Source organism: Nerophis ophidion, linkage group LG29 (assembly GCF_033978795.1).
Source record: "Nerophis ophidion isolate RoL-2023_Sa linkage group LG29, RoL_Noph_v1.0, whole genome shotgun sequence".
Classification (NCBI taxonomy): Eukaryota; Metazoa; Chordata; class Actinopteri; order Syngnathiformes; family Syngnathidae; genus Nerophis; species Nerophis ophidion.
Genome location: NC_084639.1, coordinates 30,161,577 through 30,187,624, shown reverse-complemented (window position 1 = coordinate 30,187,624; position 26,048 = coordinate 30,161,577). Strand labels below are relative to the sequence as shown.

Below are 26,048 nucleotides of genomic sequence, written 5' to 3'. Positions count from 1 at the left end.
ATTTTTGTATATATGTATCTTTTGTTATTTTGTCCACAATACACATTTTGTCTTCTCTCTTTCGCACCGTCGCTTTTTGTTTCCTCCTGTTTGGATTGTTTTTGTGAGTAGATTTCCGCAGTAAAAAATGTGTTTTACTCAGCGTCCTGCACATCCTTGGGTTCCTCTTTACTGTGTTGAACAGCACTCTGACAGAAGGAGTTTCTCCAAAACGCAACACCCTTTGGCTGACAAGTTTGTGATTAAATGCTATACATAAAAAATGAAAGGGACAAGTGGTAGAAACAATGGATGGATTGACTTTTATTGACTTTTCCCTAACAATCCAAACTTCCCCATGTTTTCTGAAATTGATAATGTTTGAGGGATTCTAAAAAAGGGGGAACAAAATCATAAACAACTTTTTTTTTTTAAATTGTCATGTGTAGTTTTTAAAAAAAATAAGAAATGTAGATTATTAAAAACAAAACTATCCTTCATAACCTTCCACATATAATGTTGCCATTTTCTCTAACCTACATATTGCATAAAGGGGACATACATATAAAACAATATTCATATTACAAAAGAGAGTAATAAAGATAATTAAAAAAAATTGATTATTGAGACCCAACAAATGATTCATAAAGTCACAGATTTTAAAAGTAAATGATCTTGTATAAAAGACAACTGCTGAAAATGTATAAAGTAAATAATAATATGTTTCCAGAAGTGGTCCAGAAGGTGTTTCAAGTGTGAACCACTAAATTTGAATTAAGAGGGATTTATGTGTATTCAAAAGCAAAGGTATGAACACATGTAAAACAAATATGTACATCATTTAAAGGAGTTACTCTACAACATCATTAAAAATCAAACATGATTTCTGAATATATCTATACACATAAAAAGTATTCGTAACATGTTTTGTCCTGTTTATTCTCATCTTTACAGTCAAAGTGTTGTGTTAATTTTTAAATAAAAGTACACAATGTTGTATATTAAAACATGTACTTGACTGAAAAAAGCAATAATCTGAAATATCTAATCTATAAATGTTAGAATCTATGTGCTGATGTTGTTACAAAGTCGAAGTTAAGATTTGACAGTTTATTTCAAATCCTGCAGTTTCATTTGCTGCTGCTGTTCTCACCAGCACACTTGTGTTTCTTACACTGGTACTTAGAAGACAATCTTTCACCACACACACTGCAACTCAACACTTTCTCTCCTGGGTGTCTTCTCATGAGTCTTTTCAAAATACGGACTTTGTATACAACTTTTACAACACACTGAACATGTTTAAGGTTTGTCTGCAGTGTGTCTTGTCATGTGTGCTTTGAAATGGTGCATTTGAGTAAAATCTTTACTGCAGACTGAACATGAAAAAGGTTTTTCTCCAGTGTGTATTCTCATGTGTCTTTTCAAATGCATACTTTGTATAAAACTTCTACAACATACTGAACAAGTATAAGGTTTTTCACCAGTGTGTGTACTCATGTGTATTTTCAAGTAGTTCTTTCGAGCAAAATATTTACCGCAGATTGAACATGAAAAAGGTTGTTCTCCAGTGTGTATTCTCATGTGTTTTTTGAAATGGTCCCTTCGAGTAAAATCTTTACCGCAGATTGAACATGAAAAAGGTTTTTCTCCAGTGTGTGATCTCATGTGTGCATTTAAACGTTCATTTCTTACAAAACTTTTACCACATTCTGAGCAGGAAAACGGTTTTTCTCCTGTGTGTGTTCTCATGTGTACTTTTAAACTTTGATTTTTTCCAAAACTTTTACCACATTCTGAGCAGGAAAAAGGTTTTTCTCCAGTGTGTATTCTCATGTGTATTTTCAAAATGTATCTTTGAGTAAAATCTTTACCGCAGATCGAACACAAAAAATGTCTTTCTCCAGTGTGTGTTCTCATGTGTCTTTTCAGACGACAATGGTATTTAAAGGTTTTGTGACAGTGAGAAGATGCGAAGTGTGTGTTGTCAGTGTGACATGTCTTATCATCTTTAGAGTCTTCATCATCAGTGTCAGGAGAGTGTGACGTTGTGTCCTCACTATCTGATAGTGGAGCTAAGAGCTTGTCTGCTTGTGATCCTCCACAGTGGTCTCCATCAGCTTCTGTTGTCATGTGTTGTGTTGAGCTGCTGCTTGGAGGCTCCCCCCCTCCCCTCTCCTCACTTTCACCTTTCACCTCATCATCTTCACTCTTCACAGGGACACCAGTCACTGGCATCTTGGTGACATCAACCTCCTCCAGTCCTTCAAGATGCTCTCCCTGCTGACTGATGCTGTGTTCCTCCTCTTCCTCTTTAATGTGAGGGCTCAGTGGGTCCTCCTCTTCCGCCTTAATGTGAGGGCTCAGTGGATCCACTGCTTCCTTTTTAAAATGGGGTGTCAGTGGGTCCTCCTCTTCCTCTTTAAAATGGGGGATTAGTGGGTGTTCCTCTTCATTTTTAAAATGGGGGATCAGTGGGTATTCCTCTTCCTTCTTAATGAGGTTGTGCTGTGGCTCCTCTGTCTGCATCCTGAAGCTCCACTTCTATTGCTCAGGGTGAAGATGTTCTTCACAGACGTCTGCAAGACAAACACAAGTTTGAGAAACATCCATATCTGCTCAGTCACATAATGCATTCAGTACTTTGACATGCACTTAGGAAAAACAAGTTATTGTATGAACTGTCTTGAAATCTCAGTGATGCACAAACACGTTACTCTTTACAACATTTTTCACAGGAAAAGAAAAAACAACTAGAACAACAGGACTTTTTACTATGGATAAACGATTTGGTTTAAAATTGATTTTACGATATATTATTTCATATTGAATTACTAACAGAACCATTTTAAAACAGGCTACAGAGTCTCCTAATTTAGTTGTTGAAATATGCAGTAAAATATTACATCATTTCCAGTATCATTTTCTCAAACAAAGTAACCAGATATTAACAGTAAATAAACAAGTACATTAAAAATATTTTTTTCAACAAAATAATACAATTATAAATGATACAATATGTTACTGCATATGTCAGCTGCCAAATTAGGAGCTTTTGTAACCCGCTTTAAAATTCTTCTAGTATCAATTATACACCAAATTATATATCGTGACATGTATTGTTATTAGGATATAGATTTGAGGTCATATCGCCCATACCAAACATTAGTTCGCCAAGACATTTTGTTTGGCCCACCAATTTTATTTTTTAATATTCTTCAGATGTGTGTGTATGTTTAAAATGTGGGACTACTGTTCTACATCACGTGGAAGTGTCATGTCATGGGGATGGTGTGCTTTCAACTAAGGGTGTGACGATACGGTCAGCTCACCAAAGGATACTCGATATTGGCTTTAGGAGAACAAGACAATATTTTGGTGTTTAACATGATTCTTACACGTGTGTGTACTTCATGTGTATATGAATGTACTTTCCCTTGTGTGCTTAGTTTGACTGTAACTTCATAGTGGATAATATCTATAAACAACCTCAATTGTTTTACATCTTTAATTTGAAGGACTGTTTACTTATCTGACAAATTCAAAGGAAACTGCACTTTTTTAAAATGATGCCTATCATTCACAATCCTTATGTGAGACATATGTTTTAAACTTTTATAAATTTAATTATTAAATAAACGTGAGCAAAAATCAGCTAACATTGGAGTCAATGGGAGCTCCTCTATTAGACCCACAAAGTCCTCCAAAAAAATTGCCAACAATACACCATTTACATTTTGTGACCTGAATATTAACCAAGTATTAGTGATATTGTTATTATAAGCGCTAACGCTAAGGACCTACTTTTAGCGGCGCATTGATCACAGAAGTAACTAGCTTATGCTGCTATATTGACATACTGAGCTGCTTCCTCACCTCTAAGATGGTGAAAGCTAATTCTAGAATATAAATCATGCTTCTCACTTATGTAGTAGAAGGTTGTGGACATAAACCGAGAACTTGGTCAACACTGACATCCAACTTAGACCTGGAGATGGCTAGAAAGATTAAGTAATATGCTCTTTTGCACCCACCCTTTTTAACAGTTTGCGATGATTAATTCTTCATCTAAACGGGAAGATATGAACATCCCATCAGTCGGCATCCCAGTGAAAGCAGACATTGTATGTGTGGAGAGACACAGCCGACGGGCCGACAATGGGCGGAAAGCAGCAGCGCGGGCCCACCTGGAGGCCAGGAGGCGGGGCATGCGGCGGCGAGGAGAGGCATGACACACGCGAAGCGACACTGCAGCGGCAATCTGAGCCAGGTGCGTATATTACACACCTGCTTACAATCTGTCTATCTGCTGCTAGAGTACAAAAAGGGACGAGGGAGGAACGAGCGGGAGAGCAGCACGGAGGAGGAAACAACGGCCAGCAGACGAAGAGCGCAACGACCCACACCGAGAGAGCGATGACGCACCCCCGCAGTTTAATATAGATTAGAATAGGCCGTGCAACTAATCATATGTGCTGAGTTCCAGTTGAAAGTGGGTGCAAGTTCATGCCCACGTACACACACTCTTATCGCCCACATTCTTCACACTGTTTACGTGGCTTCTTGGCCGAGGTCTGAGGGACAACACCAGATATGAAGTCAGAGTCCAGGGAGAAAAAAGCACCAGTCAATATCGCACAGAAGGAACCTTCCTGGTGTTACCTGACGGCACGACCACTGAGCTGCGACACCACTACAAAGGCTCCTCTGTGCTCGTGCTCGTACCACCTGGCTTGGTAGCCTCGTACCCGCCTACCAAGCCAAAGACTTAGGTCCAATGATGAAACAGGGCGTAACTGCTGCTGATTGGACCGACACGCAAATACCACATTTTCAAAATTCCCCGTTGTCAATTAAAAACATAGTTATGGGCTGCACTTTGGACACACCTGCTGTAAGCTACAAGGAGCGAGCAGCTACACAACAGCTAAGCTAAAACAGCACTTTTAAGCATATCAAATAATTATAGTTGCTTAATACGTACACAAAGTCTCCAAAACAAAAGTCTGATAGCAAGTATCCAGTAACAAACAAGTCTGCGTTAGCCAACATTCTGCACCATGAGCTTGACTTCATGAATTATTGTGGCCACCAGGTGTTGGGAAAGATCAAATAAAACAATTGCAAAAGCATCCATCATAAGGTTAGTGTTTTTTATATATTTGTGTCAATATGTAGAAGCATCCTCAGCCTTCCCGGGAAGGTCCATTCAGGTGTACTGGAGAGGAACCTAAGTCAGACAGTCGAACCTCAGATTCAGGAGGAACAGTGTGGTTTTCATCCTGGTCGTGGAACTGTGGACCAGGTCTATACTCTGGGCAGGGTTGTTGAGGGTGCATGGGAGTTTGCCCAACCAGTCTACATGTGTTTTGTGGGCTTGGAGAAGGCATTCAACCGTGTCCCTCGGCAAGTCCTGTGGGGAGTGCTCAGGGAGTATGGGGTATCGGACTGTCTGATTGTGGCGGTCCGCTCCCTGTACGATCAGTGTCAGAACTTGGTCCGCATTGCCGGCAGTAAGTCGGACACTTTTCCAGTGAGGGTTGGACTCCACCAAAGCGCCTATTTTGTTCATAACTTTTATGGACAGAATTTCTAGGCGCAGTCAAGGCGTTGAGGGGATCCGGTTTGGTGGCTGCAGGATTAGGTCTCTTCATCTGGCCAGGAACTTTAGCTCTAACTGGATCGGTTTGCAACAGAGTGTGAAGCGACTGGGATGAGAATCAGAACCTCCAAGTCCGAGTCCAAGGTTCTCGTACAGAAAAGGGTGGGGTGCCATCTCCGGGTTGGGGAGGAGACCCTGCCCCAAGTGGAGGAGTTCAAGTACCTTGGAGTCTTGTTCACAAGCGAGGGAAGAGTGGATCGTGAGATCGACAGGCGGATCGGTGCGGCGTCTGCAGTAATGCTGACGTTGTATGGATCCGTTATGGTGAAGAAGGAGCTGAGCCGGAAGGCAAAGCTCTCAGTTTACCGGTCAATCTACGTTCCCATCATCACCTATGGTCATGAGCTTTGTGTTATGACCGAAAGGATAAGATCACGGGTACAAGCAGCCGAAGCGGTCTGTTTATTTCAAGTGTTCGTTTTCCCTTATTAGCTCTTGTGTTATTTATTTAAACCCATATTTGTTCCCACTACCGCACCTTTAGTTGGAGTCTTTAATCTCGTTATATGCAAATATAATGACAATTAAGTCTATTCTATTCTATTCTAAATGAGTTTCCTCCGCCGTGTGGCGGAGCTCTCCCTTAGAGATAGGCTGAGAAGCTCTGTCATCCGGGAGGAACTCAAAGTAAAGCCGCTGCTCCTCCACATCGAGAACAGCCAGATAAGGTGGTTCAGGCATCTGGTCAGGATGCCACCCGAACGCCTCCCTAGGGAGGTGTTTAGGGCACGTCCGACCGGTAGGAGGCAACGGGGAATAGACTATGTCTCCTGGCTGGCCTGGGAACGCCTTGGGATCCCCCGGGAAGAGCTGGACGAAGTGGCTGGGGAGAGGAAAGTCTGGGGTTCCCTGCTTAGGCTGCTGCCCCCGCGACCCGACCTCAGATAAGCAGAAGAAGATGGAAGGATGGATGTGTAACACAACTTGATGTTTCTTGAAAACAGCGTCCAGTAGTTGATGTTGTCGCTCCTTCTCCTCTTTTGTTGGACAAAATTCCTCCTTGTACTCTGCTATCGTTTTTTTTTTCTAAAGTCACAAATATTTCTTCAATGGCAGCAGTTAGTCGCTGATTCAGCAACACTCACATCATTTGTAATGTAGACATGTTCACACAATAAAAACACTTTACACTTACATTGGATCTCTGCTTTGATGTGTCGATCACTTCCGCCTCTCTTTGTTAGCAGCTAACAAGCTAAGCTAACCAGCAGGCTAGGCTAGCACGTCAAAGTGCACTCAGACTAATGTATCCGCATACAAACAATTAATAACGACGTTTACTCTGTTAAACGACACAAATGTGCACATGTACGTTGTAATTAAGACCTAGAAAACATAATAACCAATACAACGTATTCTCCGCCAGACGCCATCTTGTTTTGTTCTTCCTCCTGTGTGACGTCATCGAAGTGTTCTCAACCGCGGAACAAATGTTGGCCAAACACGCGTTTCACTTGGACAATAGTGAGTGGTGCACACTTCCTTCAAACACGTGTTTCACTGGGACAATAGTGAGTGGTGCACACTTCCTTCAAACACGTGTTTCACTGGGACAATAGTGAGTGGTGCACACTTCCTTCAAACACGTGTTTCACTGGGACAATAGTGAGTGGTGCACACTTCCTCCAAACACATGTTTCACTGGGACAATAGTGAGTGGTGCACACTTCCTTGAAACACGTGTTTCACTGGGACAATAGTGAGTGGTGCACACTTCCTTCAAACACGTGTTTCACTGGGACAATAGTGAGTGTTGCACACTTCCTTCGCCCGGCCACAGAAGACAAAAAAGAGTTGCTGGTGTAACAATAGGAAGAATATATTCCACTCCTCTCTTGTACACGCGGCTTATGAGGTAATATACATGATATATTTTCATATTATTTATCTTATTTACCTCATATGTTGTTCGAAGCTAACGTGCTAGCTTTAGCCCGCTAGCAGGCCTTTGTAGCAAATGCGAGCGTTTTTTTTTGAGGAGTGTATTTTATATGTTCTCTATGAGAATTATATTGACTTATTTAATACTTTAACTGTTTTTTGTTGTATATTACAGTCACGCTTAACATCATTAAATATTTGTTACTAGAAAGAAACAAACGTCTTGTAATTTAAGTCTGGAATAAGTCACATGGTATAATAATAATAATAATAATACATTTTATTTGGTATAGCACTTTTCAGTGTACTCAAAGATGCTTTACAGGATGAAAAAAAATATTATTGTTATTGTGATGACAGTGTAATATAATGTATTATTGCAGTGGTCTGCTTTATGTTGGTGTCAACTTTATTAGCTAGAAATACAAATGATGTTTGCACGCACTTCTATTACCTTGATAACATCCATCCATCCATTTTCTACCACTTGTCCCTATTTGGTGTTGCGGGGGGGGAGTTGGAGCCTATCTCAGCTGCATTGGGTGGACATATCATGGAAATTAAATCGACTGATGTTTGTTATTATGAATACACTATTTGCACAATTGTAAGTGAGTAATGCTTATTCAGTCGGACTAAAATAAATATTTAATTAAATAAATGTTAAATATTAAAAATAGCTTTAATATACTGCACACAAAATGAATTTGCATCAATATTTTGTAAGTAGTCGAAACATGAGGTACCCAAATATTCTAAATATTTGTTTACATTTATGAATTTGTATATATATATATATGTATATATATATATATATATATATACATATATGTATATATTTATATATATACTCGCTGCCACTTGTTCCACGTGCTTCACTGCACTTCTGTTTGTTTTCTGTTGGGTTAAAAATGTTGCTTTCGCAGAAGAAAGTTAAAGTAGCAATGATTGTCACACACACACTAGGTGTGGTGAAATGTGTCCTCTGCATTTGACCCATCCCCTTGATCATCCCTTGGGAGGTGAGGGGAGCAGTGGGTAGCAGCAGTGCTGCGCCCGGGAATCATTTTTGGTGATTTAACCCCCAATTCCAACCCTTGATGCTGAGTGCCAAGCAGGGAGGTAATGGAGAACAAAGAGAGGATATTGCGCGTAAAAGTAAAGCCAACGGACCACAGCTCTGTAGTCCTGGTCACCGTTGACGTGAGGTGGGACTATTTTGGAGGTGCACGTCAAGGTTGGCTGGTAGGTTGGTAGTGGGAGGAGCCAGTTGGCGTCACTTGATGCTGCAGCACAATGAAACTTTTGTACGTGCAGACTGACTTCATGCAGTCATGACGGTATTAAAATCCCAGCAGGAGGTTTTCTATAAGTTGTTACTTTTTAATCAATAATTAATGTAAATGCAGAAAACAGGATCAATGACACAATTCATAATAATCAATAACTGATGATTATTCCATGTGTAGAAGAACATCACCACAAAGTGGTGTCAGTCCACTTGGAAAATATTATATTTGATAGACTAAAAAATATTTGACACATCTGAGCTGAAGTTTGTTTGTGTTGTCTTGCGGACGTCCAACAGATGAACGCTCGTCAAGAAGAACGTCCCCTTCAGCAGCAGGAGGATCCACAGCCCCCCCACATGAAAGAGGAAGAGGAGGAAGTGTGGATCAGTCAGGAGGGAGAGTGTCCTGTAGGGCAGGAGGAGGCTGATGTCAGCAAGTTTCCACTGACTGTTGTCTCTGTGAAGACTGAAGAGCATGAAGACAAACCACCTGAGTCCTCACAGCTTCATCACAGTCCAAGTAAGCACAACATCCACATATCATCTAATACAATGTTTGTGACACATGTTCATCCGGGGGACACATTTATCACTAAAGATGGAGATATACTTGCTTTTTAACACCACCATTTAAAAATGAATGCTCATCAATCGTGTGAATAAGTGAAGTGAATTATATTTATATAGCACTTTTCTCTAGTGACTCAAAGCGCTTTTACATCGTAAAACCAATATCTAAGTTACATTTAAACCAGTGTGGGTGGCACTGGGAGCAGGTGGGTAAAGTGTCTTGCCCAAAGACACAACGGCAGTGACTAGGATGGTGGAAGCGGGGATCGAACCTGGAACCCTCAAGTTCCTGGCACGGCCACTCTACCAACCGACAGCGCGCTTGCTTCCGCTGACGTGGCGGTCCTCAAGTGATGGCGGGATAAGAGCGCACCGTCACAATACACAAAACATCGGCAGAAAGCAATAATCTATAAAAAAAATCAAGCAAACTGGAGTTTTGACCCAGAGAAGGCAGGTCGGTTATAAAACCAAAAACTCTGCATCCCAGGCACCCGCGGACTTAAGGAAATGCACGTTCTTTTTGATTTCAATGCGTATAAAGACATAAAAAGTGTATTAATGCCAACACTGGTTATTCATGTGATTATCAGACAGAAGTCATTTCCATTAGACAATATTCAAATATAGGTGGGAGTGTTGGAACCATACCAATACTTTGGTACCGGTACTAAAATTATTTTGGTACTTTTCTCAATAAAGGGGACCACAAAAATGGCATTATTGGTTTTATTTTAACAAAATAACTTAAGATACATTAAACATATGTTTATTATTGCAGTTAAGTCCTTAATTAAAATAGTGAACATATTAGACAACTTGTCTTTTACTAGTAAGTAAACAAACAAATACTCCTAATTATTTAGCTGACATAAGCAGTAACATGAGGAGCCAGATGAGGTGGTTCGGGCATCTGGTCAGGATGCCACCCGAACGCCTCCCTAGGGAGGTGTTTAGGGCACGTCCAACCGGTAGGAGGCCACGGGGAAGACCCAGGACACGTTGGGAAGACTATGTCTCCCGGCTGGCCTGGGAACGCCTCGGGATCCCCCGGGAAGAGCTAGACGAAGTGGCTGGGGAGAGGGAAGTCTGGGTTTCCCTGCTTAAGCTGTTGCCCCCGCGACCCGACCTCGGATAAGCGGAAGATGATGGATGGATGGATGGATGGAAGCAGTAACATATTGTGTCATTTATACACCTATTATTTTGTCAACATTATTAAGGACAAGTGGTAGAAAATGAACTATTAATCTACTTGTTCATTTACTGTTAGTATCTGCTTATTTTCTCTTTTAAAGGGGAACATTATCACAATTTCTGAAGGGTTAAAACCAATAAAAATCAGTTCCCAGTGGCTTATTTTATTTTTTGAAGTTTTTCTCAAAATTGTACCCATCACGCCATATCCCGAAAAACAGCTTCAAAGTTCCTGATTTTAACCGTCGTTATATCCACCCGTCCATTATCCTGTGACGTCACAGCGTGATCACGCAGAAACAAACATGGCGGATAGCACAGAAAGGTATAGCGATATTAGCTAGGATTCAGACTAGGATTTCAGCGCCGTAAGCGATTCAACAGATTACGCATTTATTGAAATGGATGGTTGGAGTGTGGAGGCAGATAGTGAAAACGAAATTGAAGAAGAAACTGAAGCTATTGAGCCATATCATGACAGACAGCAGCAACGAGGACGAATTTGACGATCGCCTTCTAACCAACGTTTGGTAAGTGTTTGTTTGGCATTAAATGTGGGTGGAGGGAAAGGCTGGATGCAAATGTAGCTACAAATGAGGCATAATGATGCAATATGTACATACAGCTAGCCTAAAGAGCATGTTAGCATCGATTAGCTTGCAGTCATGCTGTGACCAAATATGTCTGATTAGCACATAAGTCAATAACATCAACAAAACTCACCTTTGTGCATTCAAGCACAACCTTATAAGTTTGGTGGACAAAATGAGACAGAAAAAGAAGTGGCATAAATCATATCCAGGGGCTTTACCTCGCTGGTCTGCGGGAAGAGACTGCCGTCCTCCCTGAATAGCTCGCACTCGGGCACATTCAGTAGTTGTCTATTTAACAATTTTGCAGATTTTGTTGACTTTATCGTTGGAAATGCATCTGCTTTGAGTGTCGCAGGATATCCACACATTCTTGTGTGGATATCAGAAAAATAACAGAGTTGATTTGACTTGGTGCGTGTAGTAAGATTGAGAAAATGGCGGATCGCTTCATGTTGTGACGTCACGGGTGAAAGGTCATCGCTCGACAGGCTATCAATTGAAAGGCGTTTAAATCGCCAAATTCACTCATTTAGAGTTCGGAAATCGGTTAAAAAAATATATGGTCTTTTTTCTGCAACATCAAGGTATATATTGACGCTTACATAGGTCTGCTGATAATGTTCCCCTTTAACATTTTCTGTCTACACTTCTGTTAAAATGTAATAATCACTTATTCTTCTGTTGTTGGATGCTTTACATTACTTTGTGGATGATACCACAAATGTGGGTATCAATCCGATACCAAGTAGTTACAGGATCATACATTGGTCATCTGCAAAGTCCTCATGTGTTCAGGGACATATTTCCTGAGTTTATAAACATAATATACATTTTAAAAAAACGAAAGAAAATGTTGTGATGCCAAAAAATATCGACGTAATCATAGTAGTATCGACTAGATACTGCCAAAGGTGGATGGACGTTAGCCGCTAGCTAGCTAGCATGTCTTAAAGCACCTCTTCCTGAGGGAGTTTCAGTGTTATAACTTCACCTTTATCTTTACTTTTTACACCAAAATGCGTCAATTCTCCCTTTTCTGTCTCCACACTGTGTCTGCTTGTAAGTACTCTGTGATTGTGTGCTGCCGAACATGCTCGTCTGCTTATAAACCTCCAATGTCACAACGTGACTTCGACGCATGAAGCGTGGGATAACGTGAACAGTTGTGGAACTTTCTAACAAACAGTATTGTGGCCAAACAGCTCCATTTTTGTTTCATCTGACATCACATGGACAAAGATAAGACCTTCTGGAGGAAAGTTCTGTAGTCAGATGAAACAAAAATGAAGCTGTTTGGCCACAAAACCCAGCAATATGTTTGGAGGACAAAAGGTGAGTCCTTTAATCCTAGGAACATCATCCCTACCGTCAAGCATGGTGGTGGTAGTATTATGCTCTGGGTCTGTTTTGCTTCCAATGGAACTGCTGCTTTAAATGAGACAATGAAAAAGAAGGATTACCTCCAAATTCTTCAGGACAAGCTAAAATCATCAGGGGGGAGGTTGGGTCTTGGGTGCAGTTGGGTGTTCCAACAGGACAATGACCCCAAACACACCTCAAAAGTGGTAAAGGAATGGCTAAATCAGGCTCGAATTTAGGTTTTAGAATTTTCTTCCCAAAGTCCTGACTTAAATGTGTGGACAATGCTGAAGAAGCAAGTCTATGTCTGAAAACCAACACATTTAGCTGACTTGCACCAATTTTGTCAAGAGTGGTCAAAAATTCAAGCAGAAGCTTGTGGATGGCGACCAACAGCGTCTTTTTGCAGTGAAACTTGCCAAGGGACATGTAAGCAAATATTAACATTGCTGTATGTACACTTTTGACCCAGCACATTTGCTCACATGTACAGTAGACCCATAATAAATTCATAAAAGAAGCAAACTTCATGAATGTTTTTAGTGAGCAACAAGTGTGTGCTCCAATCACTACATCACAAACACATAAGAGTTGTAGAAATGATTGGAAACTCAAGACAGCCATGACATTATGTTCTTTACAGGTGTATGGAAACTTTTGATTGTGACTCTATATATGCATGTGTATATGTATATATATATCCATCCATTTTCTACCGCTTATCCCTTTCGTAGTCGCAGGGTGCTGGAGCCTATCTTAGTTACAATTGGGTATATATATATATATGTATATATATGTATATGTAATACATATATATATATATATATATATATATACATATATATATATATATATATATATGTGTGTATGTGTAAATATATATATGTGTAAATATATATACATATGTATATTTACACATATATACATACATATATATACACATATATATATATATATATATATATATATATATATATATATATACACATATATATATATATATATATATATATATATATATATATATATATATATATATATATATGCATGCATGCATGTATATATATATTAGGGGTGTGGGAAAAATCAATTCGAATTTGAATTGTGATGCTCACGTTGTGCGATTCAGAATCGATTCTCATTTTTAAAAAATCAATGTTTTGTTTCTTTTAATCAATGCAACAAAACAATACACAGCAATACCATAACAATGCAATCCAATTCCAAAACCAAACCTCACCCAGCAACACTCAGAACTGCAATAAACAGATTAATTGAGAGGAGACACAAACACAACACAGAACAAACCAAAAGTAGTGAAACAAAAATGAATATTATCAACAACAGTATCATTATTAGTTATAATTTCAGCTGAAATTCTATGTATTGAATGAATACAGAATCATTTTGAATCGGAAAAAAAACGTTTTTGAATCGAGAATCGCGTTGAATCGAAAAAATCGATTAATAATCGAAGCGCGACCCTAAGAATCGATATTGAATCGAATCGTGGGACACTCAAAGATTCTCAGCCCTAATATATATATATATATATATATATATATATATATATATATATATATATATATATATATATATATACACATATATATACCTTTTTTTATTTTTTTATATACTGTATATTTATGTATAATATGTTCAGTTTAACAGTCCTGTTGTGATTGATTGAATGCCCTGAGAATTATACTGGATATTCTTTTGTAATTGCCACAAAATAACGTGTAGTATTTTGTTAATTTCTTGCCAAAAATATTTTTATTTTATAGATATTTTCATACCAGAATATTGTCCTTAGGGCCCTCTGGCCCCCCATGGAGGACCCCTAAAATCTGTGCCTTTTAAGACCTCACTGTTGGCTTTGTAGGCTCATGTTACTTCTCAACTAGTCAAAGTTGATGCTAATCAACCTGTTTCTTCTCCTTTTTACTGAATGTGAAAGCAAAAGTGAGTCCACAAATAACCCAATCGTAAAGCAGAATCGAAAATTAAATCTGAATTGGTGAAATCTTATCTATTTCCATCCCAGAATGTGTTTGTCTTCTTGTGTCCTGCAGACGTCTGTGAAAAATATCGTCCACCTGAGCAGCAGGAGGGGTCCTCCAGTATGGAGCAGAGGAGGTCACAGTACTTCCACGTGAAAGAAGAGGAGCCACAGCCCCCTCACTTTGAAGATGAAGAAAAACAGCGGCTGTACCCCCACTTTATAGAGGAAGACAAGAGACACCTCATCAGTGTGAAGAGTGAAGATGATGAGGTCAAAGGTGAGTGTGAGGAGAAGAGAGAGGCAGAGCCTCCAAGCAGCAGTTTAGCAGAAGCTGATGGAGACCACTGTGGAGGATCACAAGCAGACAAGCTCTTAGCTCCACTATCAGATAGTGAGGACACAACGTCACACTCTCCTGACACTGATGATGAAGACTCTAAAGATGATAAGACATGTCACACTGACAACACTCACTTCACTTGTTCTCTCTGTCACAAAACTTTTAAAGACCATAGTAATCTGAAAAGGCACATGAGTACACACACCGGAGAGAAACCTTTTTCCTGCTCAGAATGTGGGAGAGATTTTAGACTAAAACACATGCTGAAAGTACACATGAGAACACACACTGGAGAAAAACCTTTTTTATGTTCAATCTGCGGTAAAGATTTTACTCAAAAGCACCATTTGAAAACACACATGAGAATACACACTGGAAAAAAACCGTTTTCCTGTTCAATCTGCGGTAAAGATTTTACTCATAGGAACTATTTGAAAATACACATAAGAATACACACTGGAGAAAAACCTTTTTCATGCTCAGAATGTGGTAAAAGTTTTGTAATAAATCAAAGTTTAAAAGTACATATGAGAACACACACTGGAGAAAAACCTTTTTCATGTTCAATCTGTGGTAAGGTTTTTACTCAAAGGGACCATTTAAAAAAACACATGAGAATACACACTGGAGAAAAAACTTTTTCCTGCTCATAATGTGGTAAAAGTTTTGTCATAAGACAAAGTTTAAAAGTAAATATGAGAACACATATTGGTGAAAAACCTTTTATATGTTCAGTATGTGGTAAAAGTCTGAATAGAAAGACAGCAATTAAAATTATACATGAGAATGCAATCAGGTGAAAAACCATACTCCTGTTCAATCTGCAACAAAAGCTTTGGTCACCTAAACACTCTTGCATTACACATGAGAAGACACCCAGGAGAGAAAGTGCTGAGTTGCAGTGTGTGTGGTGAAAGATTGTCTTCTAAGTACCAGTGTAAGAAACACAAGTGTGCTGGTGAGAACAGCAGCAGCAAATGAAACTGCAGGATTTGAAATAAACTGTCCAGACTTTCATTTTGACTTTCTAACAACATCAGCACATATAACATGTGTGACATCATTGTTGTTTGTGTAACACAATCTTGTTAATATGATTCTAACATTTATAGATTAGACACTTCAGATTAGTGCTTTTATTTCAGTCAAGTACATGAGTTAATATACACATTTGTGTATTTTAAAATAAACAACAATTTGACTGAAAGGGTGAAAATAAACTACATAAAATATGTTACATACAATAAACATTTTAAGTGTAGATATTTATAATTCAGTTTTATACTTATTCATAATAGTGTTTTGTATAAGTTTTTTTGAACAATGAAGTGTTACATATTTTATTTTCTAATTGTAGATAATTCCATAGATGAACTCCTTTATATGATGTACATATTTGTTTTACATGTGTTCATACCTTTGCTTTTGAGTACACATAAATCCCTCTTAGTTCATATTTACTGCTTCACATCTGAAACATCTTCTGGACCACTTCTGGAAGCATATTATTATTTACTTTATACATCATTTGAACAGTTGTCTTTTATACAAAATCTTTTACTTTTATAATTTGTGATTTTTTGAATAATTTGTTGGGTCTCTAGAATCCATTCTATTAATTGTCTTTATTACTCTCTTGAATATGAATATTGTTGTGTGATTGTTTTATATGTATGTCCCCAGACTTTTATGCAATAAACAATGTATGTTTCAACTGAAGTTGGCTACAATAATTCTAGTTAATATTTGTACGTATTTTATTCTATTCAGTACTGCACTCAATTGTTTTTTTTACTTTTTTTTTGTATGATTTACAAGTAGTGTCCAGCTTACTTCATCATCTATATTAACTCCTAAAAATGTGACTACCTTTATTATTTTTATTTCAATATTATCCATAATAATTTGTGTTTTACATTTTTACAATCTCCAAATATGATATATTTAGTTTTATTGAAGTTTAGTGACAGTTTATTGATGTGCAGACAACATTTTTTGATAAAGTTCTCACTGGATAAAATGAGATGAGGGATAAATCAAGCAGTAATGAAGGTGAAGAATGTATAGTTACACTCAGTAGTGACAATTAAAGATACTTTCATCCTGTTGATTTAAGCAAAACAAAGAGTAAAGTGTAATATTCCAAAAATAGAAGAATATTAATATCAGCAGTCAATATTCCAACATTGTGACGCTGACCTATGGTAAAAAACATATTTATTTTTAAAGGCTTTATGAGAGTGATGTAATTTTCAGAAACAGAAATACTTTATTAATCCCCGAGGGGAAATAAAAAAAAGAGTGGGGGAAGAGTGGATGGTGAGATCGACAGGCGGATCGGTGCGGCGTCTTCAGTAATGCGGACGTTGTATCAATCCGTTGTGGTGAAGAAGGAGCTGAGCCTGAAGGCAAAGCTCTCAATTTACCGGTCGATCTACGTTCCCATCCTCACCTATGGTCATGAGCTTTGGGTCATGACCGAAAAGATAAGATCACGGGTACAAGCGACCCAAATGAGTTTCCTCCGCCGGGTGGCGGGTCTCTCCCTTAGAGATAGGGTGAGAAGCTCTGCCATCCGGGAGGAACTCAAAGTAAAGCCGCTGCTCCTTCACATGGAGAGGAGCCAGATGAGGTGGTTCGGGCATCTGGTCAGGATGCCACCCGAACGCCTCCCTAGGGAGGTGTTTAGGGCACGTCCAGCTAGTAGGAGGCCACGGGGAAGACCCAGGACATGTTGGGAAGACTATGTCTTCCGGCTGGCCTGGGAACGCCTGGGGATCCCCCGGGAAGAGCTGGAGGAAGTGGCTGGAGAGAGGGAAGTCTGGGCTTCCCTGCTTAGGCTGCTGCCCCCGCGACCCGACCTCAGATAAGTGGAAGATGATGGATGGATGGATGGATGGATGGGAAATAAAAAATGTCAGCACTGTTATAAACATGTGATTATTAAGTGTAATAATGTATGTGTGGAGAGACGCAGCCGACGGGCCGACAGCGGGCTGAGAAACATGATTGTCCTGACAAAGATGGAGGCAGGGAGGCGGGGCATGCAGCAGAGGGGAGAGGCGTGACGCACGCAGGGCGGCAGGACAACAGCAATCAGCGCAAGGTGCGTACACCACAGCTGCGCTCAATCACATCATCTGCTCCTGCAGCATAAAAAGGGGGAAGGAGGAACATTCAGGGGGAAGTAGGAGAAGGAACCCGCTGACGAGACCGACCACGAGCAACGAACGATCAGACCTGAGAGACGATGAGTCCCCGCCACGGACGCAAACCCCGGACACCGCGAACAGAAGCAGGAAACGCCCGCGCACTGCAAGGTGCGGCGACAAGAAGGCAAGAGAATGACATGATGATTGAAGCAATAAATCAGAGTCAAACCTGTTATGATGCGTCATGTGTTGGATGGCACTGCAACTCACACCAGGACGGCAGGAAGCCCGTCACATTATATTAATACAATAATAAAATGCTACGTTTGGGGATGTGTAATATTGTTTTGAAGAACATCCTGAATGTTTTCATGCTAGAATAGTTGTAAGAGTGGAAAAAAAAAATGAGGCAGTAATGATAATGGTTTGTTTTAAGCCTGTTTATGAATAATTAAAGATAATTAAAATACCAAAAATGTAGCTTACATCCTCAGTGAGCTGAACTCCAGCAGTAAAGATGAGAGAAATAATGTGGAAAGGTCAGAAGTCAAATGTTTCTTCAGGTGATACATGGAGCCTCTGCTGCCACCCAGCGGCCGTCGGAAAGAATGCATACATTTTGTTTTGACCTCCTTAAAGCTGCTTTTTACTTTCTGTCAACGCGGATTAAGAACAAAACATTAGTGATCAAAACACATCGCTTAGTTTGGATCAAGTGTGAGTGTAAAGTGTTGTGATTGTGTCAAAATGTGCGAAGGAACGAGAGCAGAGTACGAGGATGAACTTTGTCCAACAAAAGAGGAGAAGGAGTGTTAGTTGTGTTACACAGAACGTTTGTTTACTTCTTACTCTCACATATTTACTAACTTTATATTCATTTGTTACCACCATTCTTAAATATGTTTGTAAGAATGTGGGTGTTGTTGAGAAGATGTAAAAATGGGTTCTAGTTTATTAGTAAAATAAATTGTTTTCCTGAATTATATTCTCCTCACTTTATCCAGACAGTCATTAGGACAAAAGACCCTGGGAGGAATTTGCCCTTTTAAAAAGGGAAACCTATTCACTGTGGCAGGACAGTATCTAGATGAATTGATCACCTTTGTGTAATCGGCTATGAGGCATTTTATTCTCATTGTACAGCACTTACCTTTGGGCTGATACTGATACTGATACTGATACTGTGTTGACCAGTTTGATGATTGAATGTCCAGTACTGTAGAAATGTGTTTGGATATGACAATCCCTTTATTCCAAGCTATCAAAATGAAATGAAAAGTAGGTTCTAGAACATTATGTATGCTGACCTTGGCTTGAATGGCACATTGTCACAGCAGTGAGACCTGACCACACACCACACCACACGCTCCAAAACGGTTTGTCCTCCATGTAATCACCCCCGAGTGTTTCCAGCTGAACCTAATTAAAGGAGGCTACTATGACAACCACACCACGGCAACAGTCCCATCCCTGTCAACACTTCCTGGTTCTCAAGAGGAAGTGGGCAGAGCAATCTGCTGAAAGGGAAACTCAGCATGAACTGAGGCCAGCAATCAATCAGAGAAAACAAAATATAAATATAAGCAAATAAGGAAATTTGGCTCCAACATATCCCTTTAATTCCTGTCCGTTTGCTATTAGACTTCTGGCATGCCACTGAACAATCAACATGGCGTTGGATTGTGGTCACATGACTCTGTTTCGTCTCCTCTTTGTAGTTCACCTTGTACCTGTTCCCAAGATAGTTCTTTTACATTTAAAAACTTTGCTACTGCTTTGACGATTATTTTTGATCTTCTCACTCTTATTTCTTGCCTGTTCTGTACAGTTTATTACGTATGTCTTCTTTCTATTTCCAGCACACTAGTAGAACATCTTAGGTGTATTGCTGCCCTCCACAGTCTATAAACAAAATGTCCTCCTTCTGTCCTATGGCCCACACTACAGACTTGGACACAAACAGGACAGAAAGTAAAAAGCAGCTTTAAGGACGTCAAAACAAAATGTATGCATTCTTTCCAACGGCCGCTGGGTGGCAGCAGAGGCTCCATGTATTACCTGAAGAAACATTTGACTTCTGACCTTTCCACATTATTTCTCTCATCTTTACTGCTGGAGTTCAGCTCACTGAGGATGTAAGCTACATTTGGCATTTTTTATTTAATTAATTATTCATAAACAGGCTTAAAACAAAACATTATTATCATTACTGCCTCATTTTGTTTCACTCTCTACTAATTAAATCTATTCTAGCATGAAAACATTCAGGATGTTCATACAAACAATATTACACATCCCCAAACGTACCATTTTATTATGGTATTATCATACATTATTACTTTGAATATTCACATGTTTATAACAGTTATTACATCACTCCCATAAAGCTTCTAAAGCTGAATATGTTTACCATAGCTCAGCTTCACAATGTTGGAATATTGACTGCTGATATTAATAGTCTTCTATTGTTTGGAATATTACTTTACTCTTTTTCTTTGCTCAAATGAACAGGATGAAAGTGTCTTTAATTGTCACTACTATCTATATATAATTATGTATATAATAATCTTCCATTCTTCACCTTCATTACCGCTTGATTTAACTCTCATCTTATTTTATCCAGAGAGAACTTGACCATAAAATAGATGGCTGCACGTCAATAAACTGTCACTAAACTTCAATAAAACTAAATATACCATATTTGGGGGTTGTAAAATTTTAAAAAACAAATTATGATGGATAATATCACATTTTTAGGAGTTAATATAGATGAAGTAAGCTGGACACTACATGTAAGTCATATAAAGAAAACATTAAAAAATGGAGTGCAATACTAAAGAGAACAAAATACATACTTACAAATATTAACTACAATTATTGTAGCCAACTTCAGTTGAAGCATACATTGTTTATTGCATAAAAGTCTGGGGACATACATATAAAACAATCACACATCAATCATCATATTACACAAGAAAGTAATAAAGACAATTAATAGAATGGATTATAGAGACCCAACAAATGATTCACAAAGTCATACATTTTAAAAGTAAATGATCTTATATAAAACACAACTGCTCAAATGTTGTATAAAGTAAATAATTATATGCTTCCAGAAGTGGTCCAGAAGATGTTTCAGATGTGAAGCAGTAAATATGAACTAAGAGGGATTTATGTGTACTCAAAAGCAAAGGTATGAACACATGTAAAACAAATATGTACATCATATAAAGGAGTTCATCTATGGAATCATCTAGAATTACAAAATAAAATATGTAACACTTCATTATTTAAAAAAACATATATAAAACACTATTATGAATAAGTATAATAGTGAATTATGAATATCTACACTTAAAATGTTAATTGTATGTAACATATTTTATGTACTGTTTATTCTCACCTTTTCAGTCAAACTGTTGTGTTCATTTTAAAGTACACAAATGTGTATATTAACTCATGTACTTGACTGAAATAAAAGCACTAATCTGAAGTGTCTAATCTATAAATGTTAGAATCATATTAAAAAGATTGTGTTGCACACACAACAATGTCAGACATGTTATATGTGCTGATGTTGCTAGAAAATCAAAGTTAAAGTCTTGACAGTTTATTTCAAATTCTGCAGTTTCATTTGCTGCTGCTGTTCTCACCAGCACACTAGTGTTTTAGTGAGATTGTAAAAACATACCTCGAGGTCGGATGGCTGCGGTGAACACGCCAGTGTCTCAGAGAGAAGCCAAGGAGCCAAGCTCACAGCTGCTGCAGGACGACGAATAATCCAATGATTTCTCCGGTAAGATATATATCACAATTTCCCCATCCAAAAACATGCTGGTTGACGTAGAGAAAACATGTTCGCTTGACCGCTCTGTGTTAAAAACAAACAAAGAAACACCGGCTGTGTTTCGGTGCTAAAGGCAGCTGCAATCCACCGCTTTCCACCAACAGCATTCTTCTTTATAGTCTCCATTATTAAATGAACAAATTGCAAAAGATTCAGCAACACAGGTGTCCAAAATACTTTGTAATTGCGCGATGAAAAGAGACAACTTTTAGCCGTGTTTGGTGCTACGCTAATATGTCCCCTCCAACAGGTGACGTCACGCGTATGCGTCATCATTCCGCGACGTTTTTAACAAGTAACTCGAGAGAAATTTAAAGGGTAACATTATCACAATTTCAGAAGGGTTAAAACCAATAAAAATCAGTTCCCAATGGTTTATTTTATTTTTTGAAGCTTTTTTCAAAATGTTATCCATCATGGATTATCCCGAAAAAAGGTTTTAAAGTGCCTGATTTTCGCTATCTGTAAATCCACCGTCCATTTTCCTGTGACGTCACATAGTGACGCCAATACAAACAAACATGGCGGATAGAACAGGAAGATATAGCGACATTAGCACGGATTCAGACGTGGATTTCAGCAGATTCAACAGATTACGAATGTTTTGAAACGGATGGTTGGAGTGTGGAGGCAGATAGCGAAAGCGAAATTGAAGAAGAAACTGAAGCTATTGAGCGAATAGCTATTGAAGCTATTCGGCGATCGCCTTCTAACCAACGATTGCATCTTTTGACCACTGGAGCAATTTAAATCCATCGATTGGTAAATGTTTGTTTGGCATAACATGTGGGTGGAGGGAAAGGCTGGAGGCAAATATAGCTACAAATGTACATACAGCTAGCCTAAATAGCATGTTAACATCGATTAGCTACCAGTCAGGCCGTGACCAAATATGTCCGATTAGCACATAAGTCAATAACATCAACAAAACTCACCTTTGTGATTTCGTAGACTTTATCGTTGGAAATGCATCTGCTTTGAGTGTCGCAGGATAGCCACACATCTCTGTGCCATGTCTGTCATAGCATCGCCGGTAAAATGTGCAGAACAAACAAGGGACTTTCGCATCTTTTGACCACTGGTGTACTTGAATCCGTCGATTGGTGTGTGTTTGTTTGGCATTAAATGTGGGTGGAGGGAAAGGCTGGATGCAAATATAGTTACAAATGAGTCATAACGATGCAATATGTACATACAGCTAGCCTAAATAGCATGTTAGCGTCGATTAGCACGCCATGCTAATCGATGCACACTCCACGTAAGTCACCTTTAATCCGTCCCTGTTCATGTTGTTACACCCTCCAACAACACACCGACGAGGCATGATGTCTCCAAGGTACGGAAAACAGTCGAAAAAACGGAAAATAACAGAGCTGATTTGACTTGGTGTGTGTAATGTGTTTGAAAAAATGGCGGATTGCTTCCCGTTGTAACGTCACAGGTGAAAGGTCATTGCTCCGACAGCAAACAATTGAAAGGCGTTTAAATCGCCAAATTCACCCTTTTAGAGTTCCGAAATGGGTTAAAAAAACATATGGTCTTTTTTCTGCAACATCAAGGTATATATTGATGCTTACATAGGCCTGGTGATAATGTTCCCCTTTAAAATTGCAATTCAGTAAAGTAAAAAGGCCGTATTGGCATGTGTTGCAATGTTAATATTTCATCATTGATATGTAAACTATCAGACTGCGTGGTCGGTAGTAGTGGCTTTCAGTAGGCCTTTAAATTTAACAGTAGAAGATGAGAGGCACTACATACAACATCAAATATACATTCATATTAAACATGCTGTGTTTTTAAAGTACATTTAGCACAATCACTAAGTGTTTTTAAATCCCTGCAGCTTCCATGACTGTTACACACTTGTGTTTACTGACCTGATACTTATGCCAGAACGTCTTATCACACACAGTGCAACTAAATGGTTTTTCTCCAGTGTGTTCTCATGTGTGTGGTCATGACAAGCTTTGTGGAGAAATGCTTCTTGCAAACAGGGCAGATAAAAGGTTTCTCTCCAGTATGTGTTCTCATGTGTGTGGTCATGTTAGGCTTCGTGGAGAAAGTCTTCTTACAAACAGATCAAGTCAAAGGTTTCTCTCCAGTATGTGTTCTCATGTGTGAGGACATGTTAGACTTTGTGGAGAAACTCTTCTTACAAACAGAACAAGTAAAAGGTTTCTCTCCAGTGTGTGTTCTCATGTGTATGGAGATGTCAGGCTTTCTGGAGAAAGACTTCTTACAAACAGAGCAAGTAAAAGGTTTCTCTCCAGTATGTGTTCTCATGTGTGTGATCATATGTTGCGTTGTGGAGAAACGCTTCTTACAAACAGAGCAAGTCAAAGGTTTCTCTCCAGTATGTGTTTTAATGTGTGAGGACATGTTAGACTTTGTGGAGAAACTCTTCTTACAAACAGAACAAGTAAAAGGTTTCTCTCCAGTGTGTGTTCTCATGTGTATGGAGATGTCAGGCTTTCTGGAGAAACATTTCTTGCAAACAGAGCAAGTAAAAGGTTTTTCTCCAGAATGTGTTCTCATGTGTGTGACCATATTTTGCTTTGTGGAGAAACGCTTCTTACAAACAGAGCAAGTCAAAGGTTTCTCTCCAGTATGTGTTCTCATGTGTGAGGACATGTTAGACTTTCTGGAAAAATTCTTCTTACAAACAGAGCAAGTAAAAGGTTTCTCTCCAGTGTGTGTTCTCATGTGTCTGGTCATGGCAGGCTTAATGGAAAAACTCTTCTTACAGACAGAGCAAATAAAAGGTTTCTCTCCAGTATGTATTCTCATGTGTATTGTAATATAACTCTTGTGTCTAAATGATTTCCCACATTCAGAGCAGTCAAAGTGTTTGTTGTTAGTGTGATGTCTCGTATCACCTTTAGAGTCATTTTTACTCTTCAAAGGTTTTTGGATGTGGTCACTGTGATCAGAAGAGTCTGACATCATGTGGTCAATGTCTGACAGTGGAGCAAAGATGCTGTCTGGTTCTGACTTTATATGTTCACAATGCTCTCCATCAGCTTCTGTGATGTGTTGACTTACAAGCTCCGCCCCTCTGTTCTCCTCACTTTGACTGTGATGAAGCTGTAAAGACTGAGCTTCAGCTTCATCATTATCCTCCACCAACATTTGAAGCTGCTTCGACAGTTCCTCCTCTTCCTCTTTAATGTGGGAGGGGGTCTGTAGCTCCTTCTGTCCCACACTGGAGCTCCACTCCTGCTGCTTGGAGGGGATCTCTTCATGACTCTCTGCTGACACCTGCTGGACGTCTGCAGAACATAAAACACAAATGAGGTGTTACTGTATTGAAGTTTGCAGTATTCAAACCATTCACATGTGAGCTAGGCCAAACAGACAGTGCTGGGCAAGCGACCTGGAAAATGTAGTAAGCTAAGCTACAAGTTACTCCCAATTAAATGTAGCTAAGCTATCCTCAGAGAATTGTAGCAAGCTACACTACACGCTACACTGCAAAAGCAGCGTAAAAATACCCATCATCTCAAACAGGTAAATTCCCAAACAAAATGAAAATAGCTAAAATTGCACCAATTTATCAGAATGGAGACAAACACCAATTTACAAATTATAGACCTGTTTCTCTACTTCCACAATTTTCTAAAATCATGGAAAAACTGTCAGATTAGAGAGTTCCACAAACAAACATAAAATATTAGATGAGAACCAATATGGATACAGAGCTAATATTTCAACTTCGATGGCTGTAATAGAAAAGACAGAAGAAATGACCAATGCAATTGATAGTAAAAAAAAAAAAATATGTGGCAGCAGTGTTTATTGATCCAACTAAAGAATTTCACACTATTAATCACAATATTTTAATCAAAAAACTATACTGGTATGGCATCAGAGGGTTGGTCTTAAACTGGATTAGAAGTTATTTAACCAACAGGAAACAATACGTGAAGCCGGGCGAACACACTTCTGCAACACTAAATATATCCTGTGGTGTACCTCAAGGATCAAAACTAGGACCAACATGGTTCAAGCTTTATATAAATGACATTTGTAAAGTTATAAAATATTTAAAATTAGTATTATTTGCGGATGATACAACAGTGTTTTGTTCAGGAGAGAACACACAGAAGATAATACAAATAATAACAGAAGAAATGAACAAATTAAAAAGATGGTTTGACAAAAACAGACTA

General features: G+C 38.8%; 4 protein-coding genes across 6 annotated transcripts in view; 1 reads left to right on the top strand and 3 right to left on the bottom strand.

The window, feature by feature from the left end:
• Positions 1–7,034, bottom strand: part of LOC133546178 (gastrula zinc finger protein XlCGF57.1-like) — a 206,690-nt gene extending 199,656 nt beyond the window's left edge. The window contains exon 1 of the mRNA XM_061892050.1: positions 6,777–7,034. The gene's annotated coding sequence lies outside the window, so the exon portion shown is untranslated. The remainder of the gene's footprint in view (positions 1–6,776) is intronic.
• Positions 280–19,479, bottom strand: LOC133546199 (oocyte zinc finger protein XlCOF6.1-like). 2 transcript variants are annotated; one of them, XM_061892098.1, is made up of 2 exons: positions 19,180–19,479; positions 280–2,558 (listed from the first exon to the last, which is right to left on the bottom strand). In XM_061892098.1, exon 2 carries the CDS (start codon positions 2,506–2,508, stop codon positions 1,282–1,284), a length of 1,227 nt encoding a protein of 408 aa, XP_061748082.1. In that variant the 5' UTR covers positions 2,509–2,558; positions 19,180–19,479; the 3' UTR covers positions 280–1,281. The 2 variants fall into 2 exon arrangements, with proteins under 2 accessions (XP_061748082.1, XP_061748083.1); XM_061892099.1 differs by having other exon boundaries at positions 19,337–19,479.
• Positions 7,366–16,591, top strand: LOC133546213 (gastrula zinc finger protein XlCGF48.2-like). The gene is made up of 3 exons (XM_061892117.1): positions 7,366–7,496; positions 9,111–9,333; positions 14,608–16,591. The coding sequence occupies exons 2-3, from the start codon at positions 9,111–9,113 to the stop codon at positions 15,528–15,530; spliced, it is 1,146 nt and encodes a 381-aa protein (XP_061748101.1). The 5' UTR covers positions 7,366–7,496; the 3' UTR covers positions 15,531–16,591.
• Positions 19,480–23,580: 4,101 nt separating the features above from the next.
• The window catches only part of LOC133546179 (gastrula zinc finger protein XlCGF57.1-like), a 123,143-nt gene continuing 120,675 nt past the window's right edge, over positions 23,581–26,048 (bottom strand). For both annotated transcript variants that reach the window (XM_061892054.1, XM_061892055.1), the window contains one exon: positions 23,581–25,148. In XM_061892054.1, the coding sequence (XP_061748038.1) occupies positions 23,959–25,148 (1,190 nt within the window). In that variant the 3' untranslated portion in view covers positions 23,581–23,958. The remainder of the gene's footprint in view (positions 25,149–26,048) is intronic.

What these genes read in the sequence shown, in the direction of transcription:
- LOC133546199 (XM_061892098.1), bottom strand. Translation starts at nt 2,508, where the DNA reads ATGCAGACAGAGGAGCCACAGCACAACCTCATTAAGAAGGAAGAGGAA.
- LOC133546213 (XM_061892117.1), top strand. Translation starts at nt 9,111, where the DNA reads ATGAACGCTCGTCAAGAAGAACGTCCCCTTCAGCAGCAGGAGGATCCA. An exon ending in ACAGCTTCATCACAGTCCAA is followed by an intron (nt 9,334 to 14,607) that starts GTAAGCACAACA and finishes TGTGTCCTGCAG; the next exon opens with ACGTCTGTGAAAAATATCGT.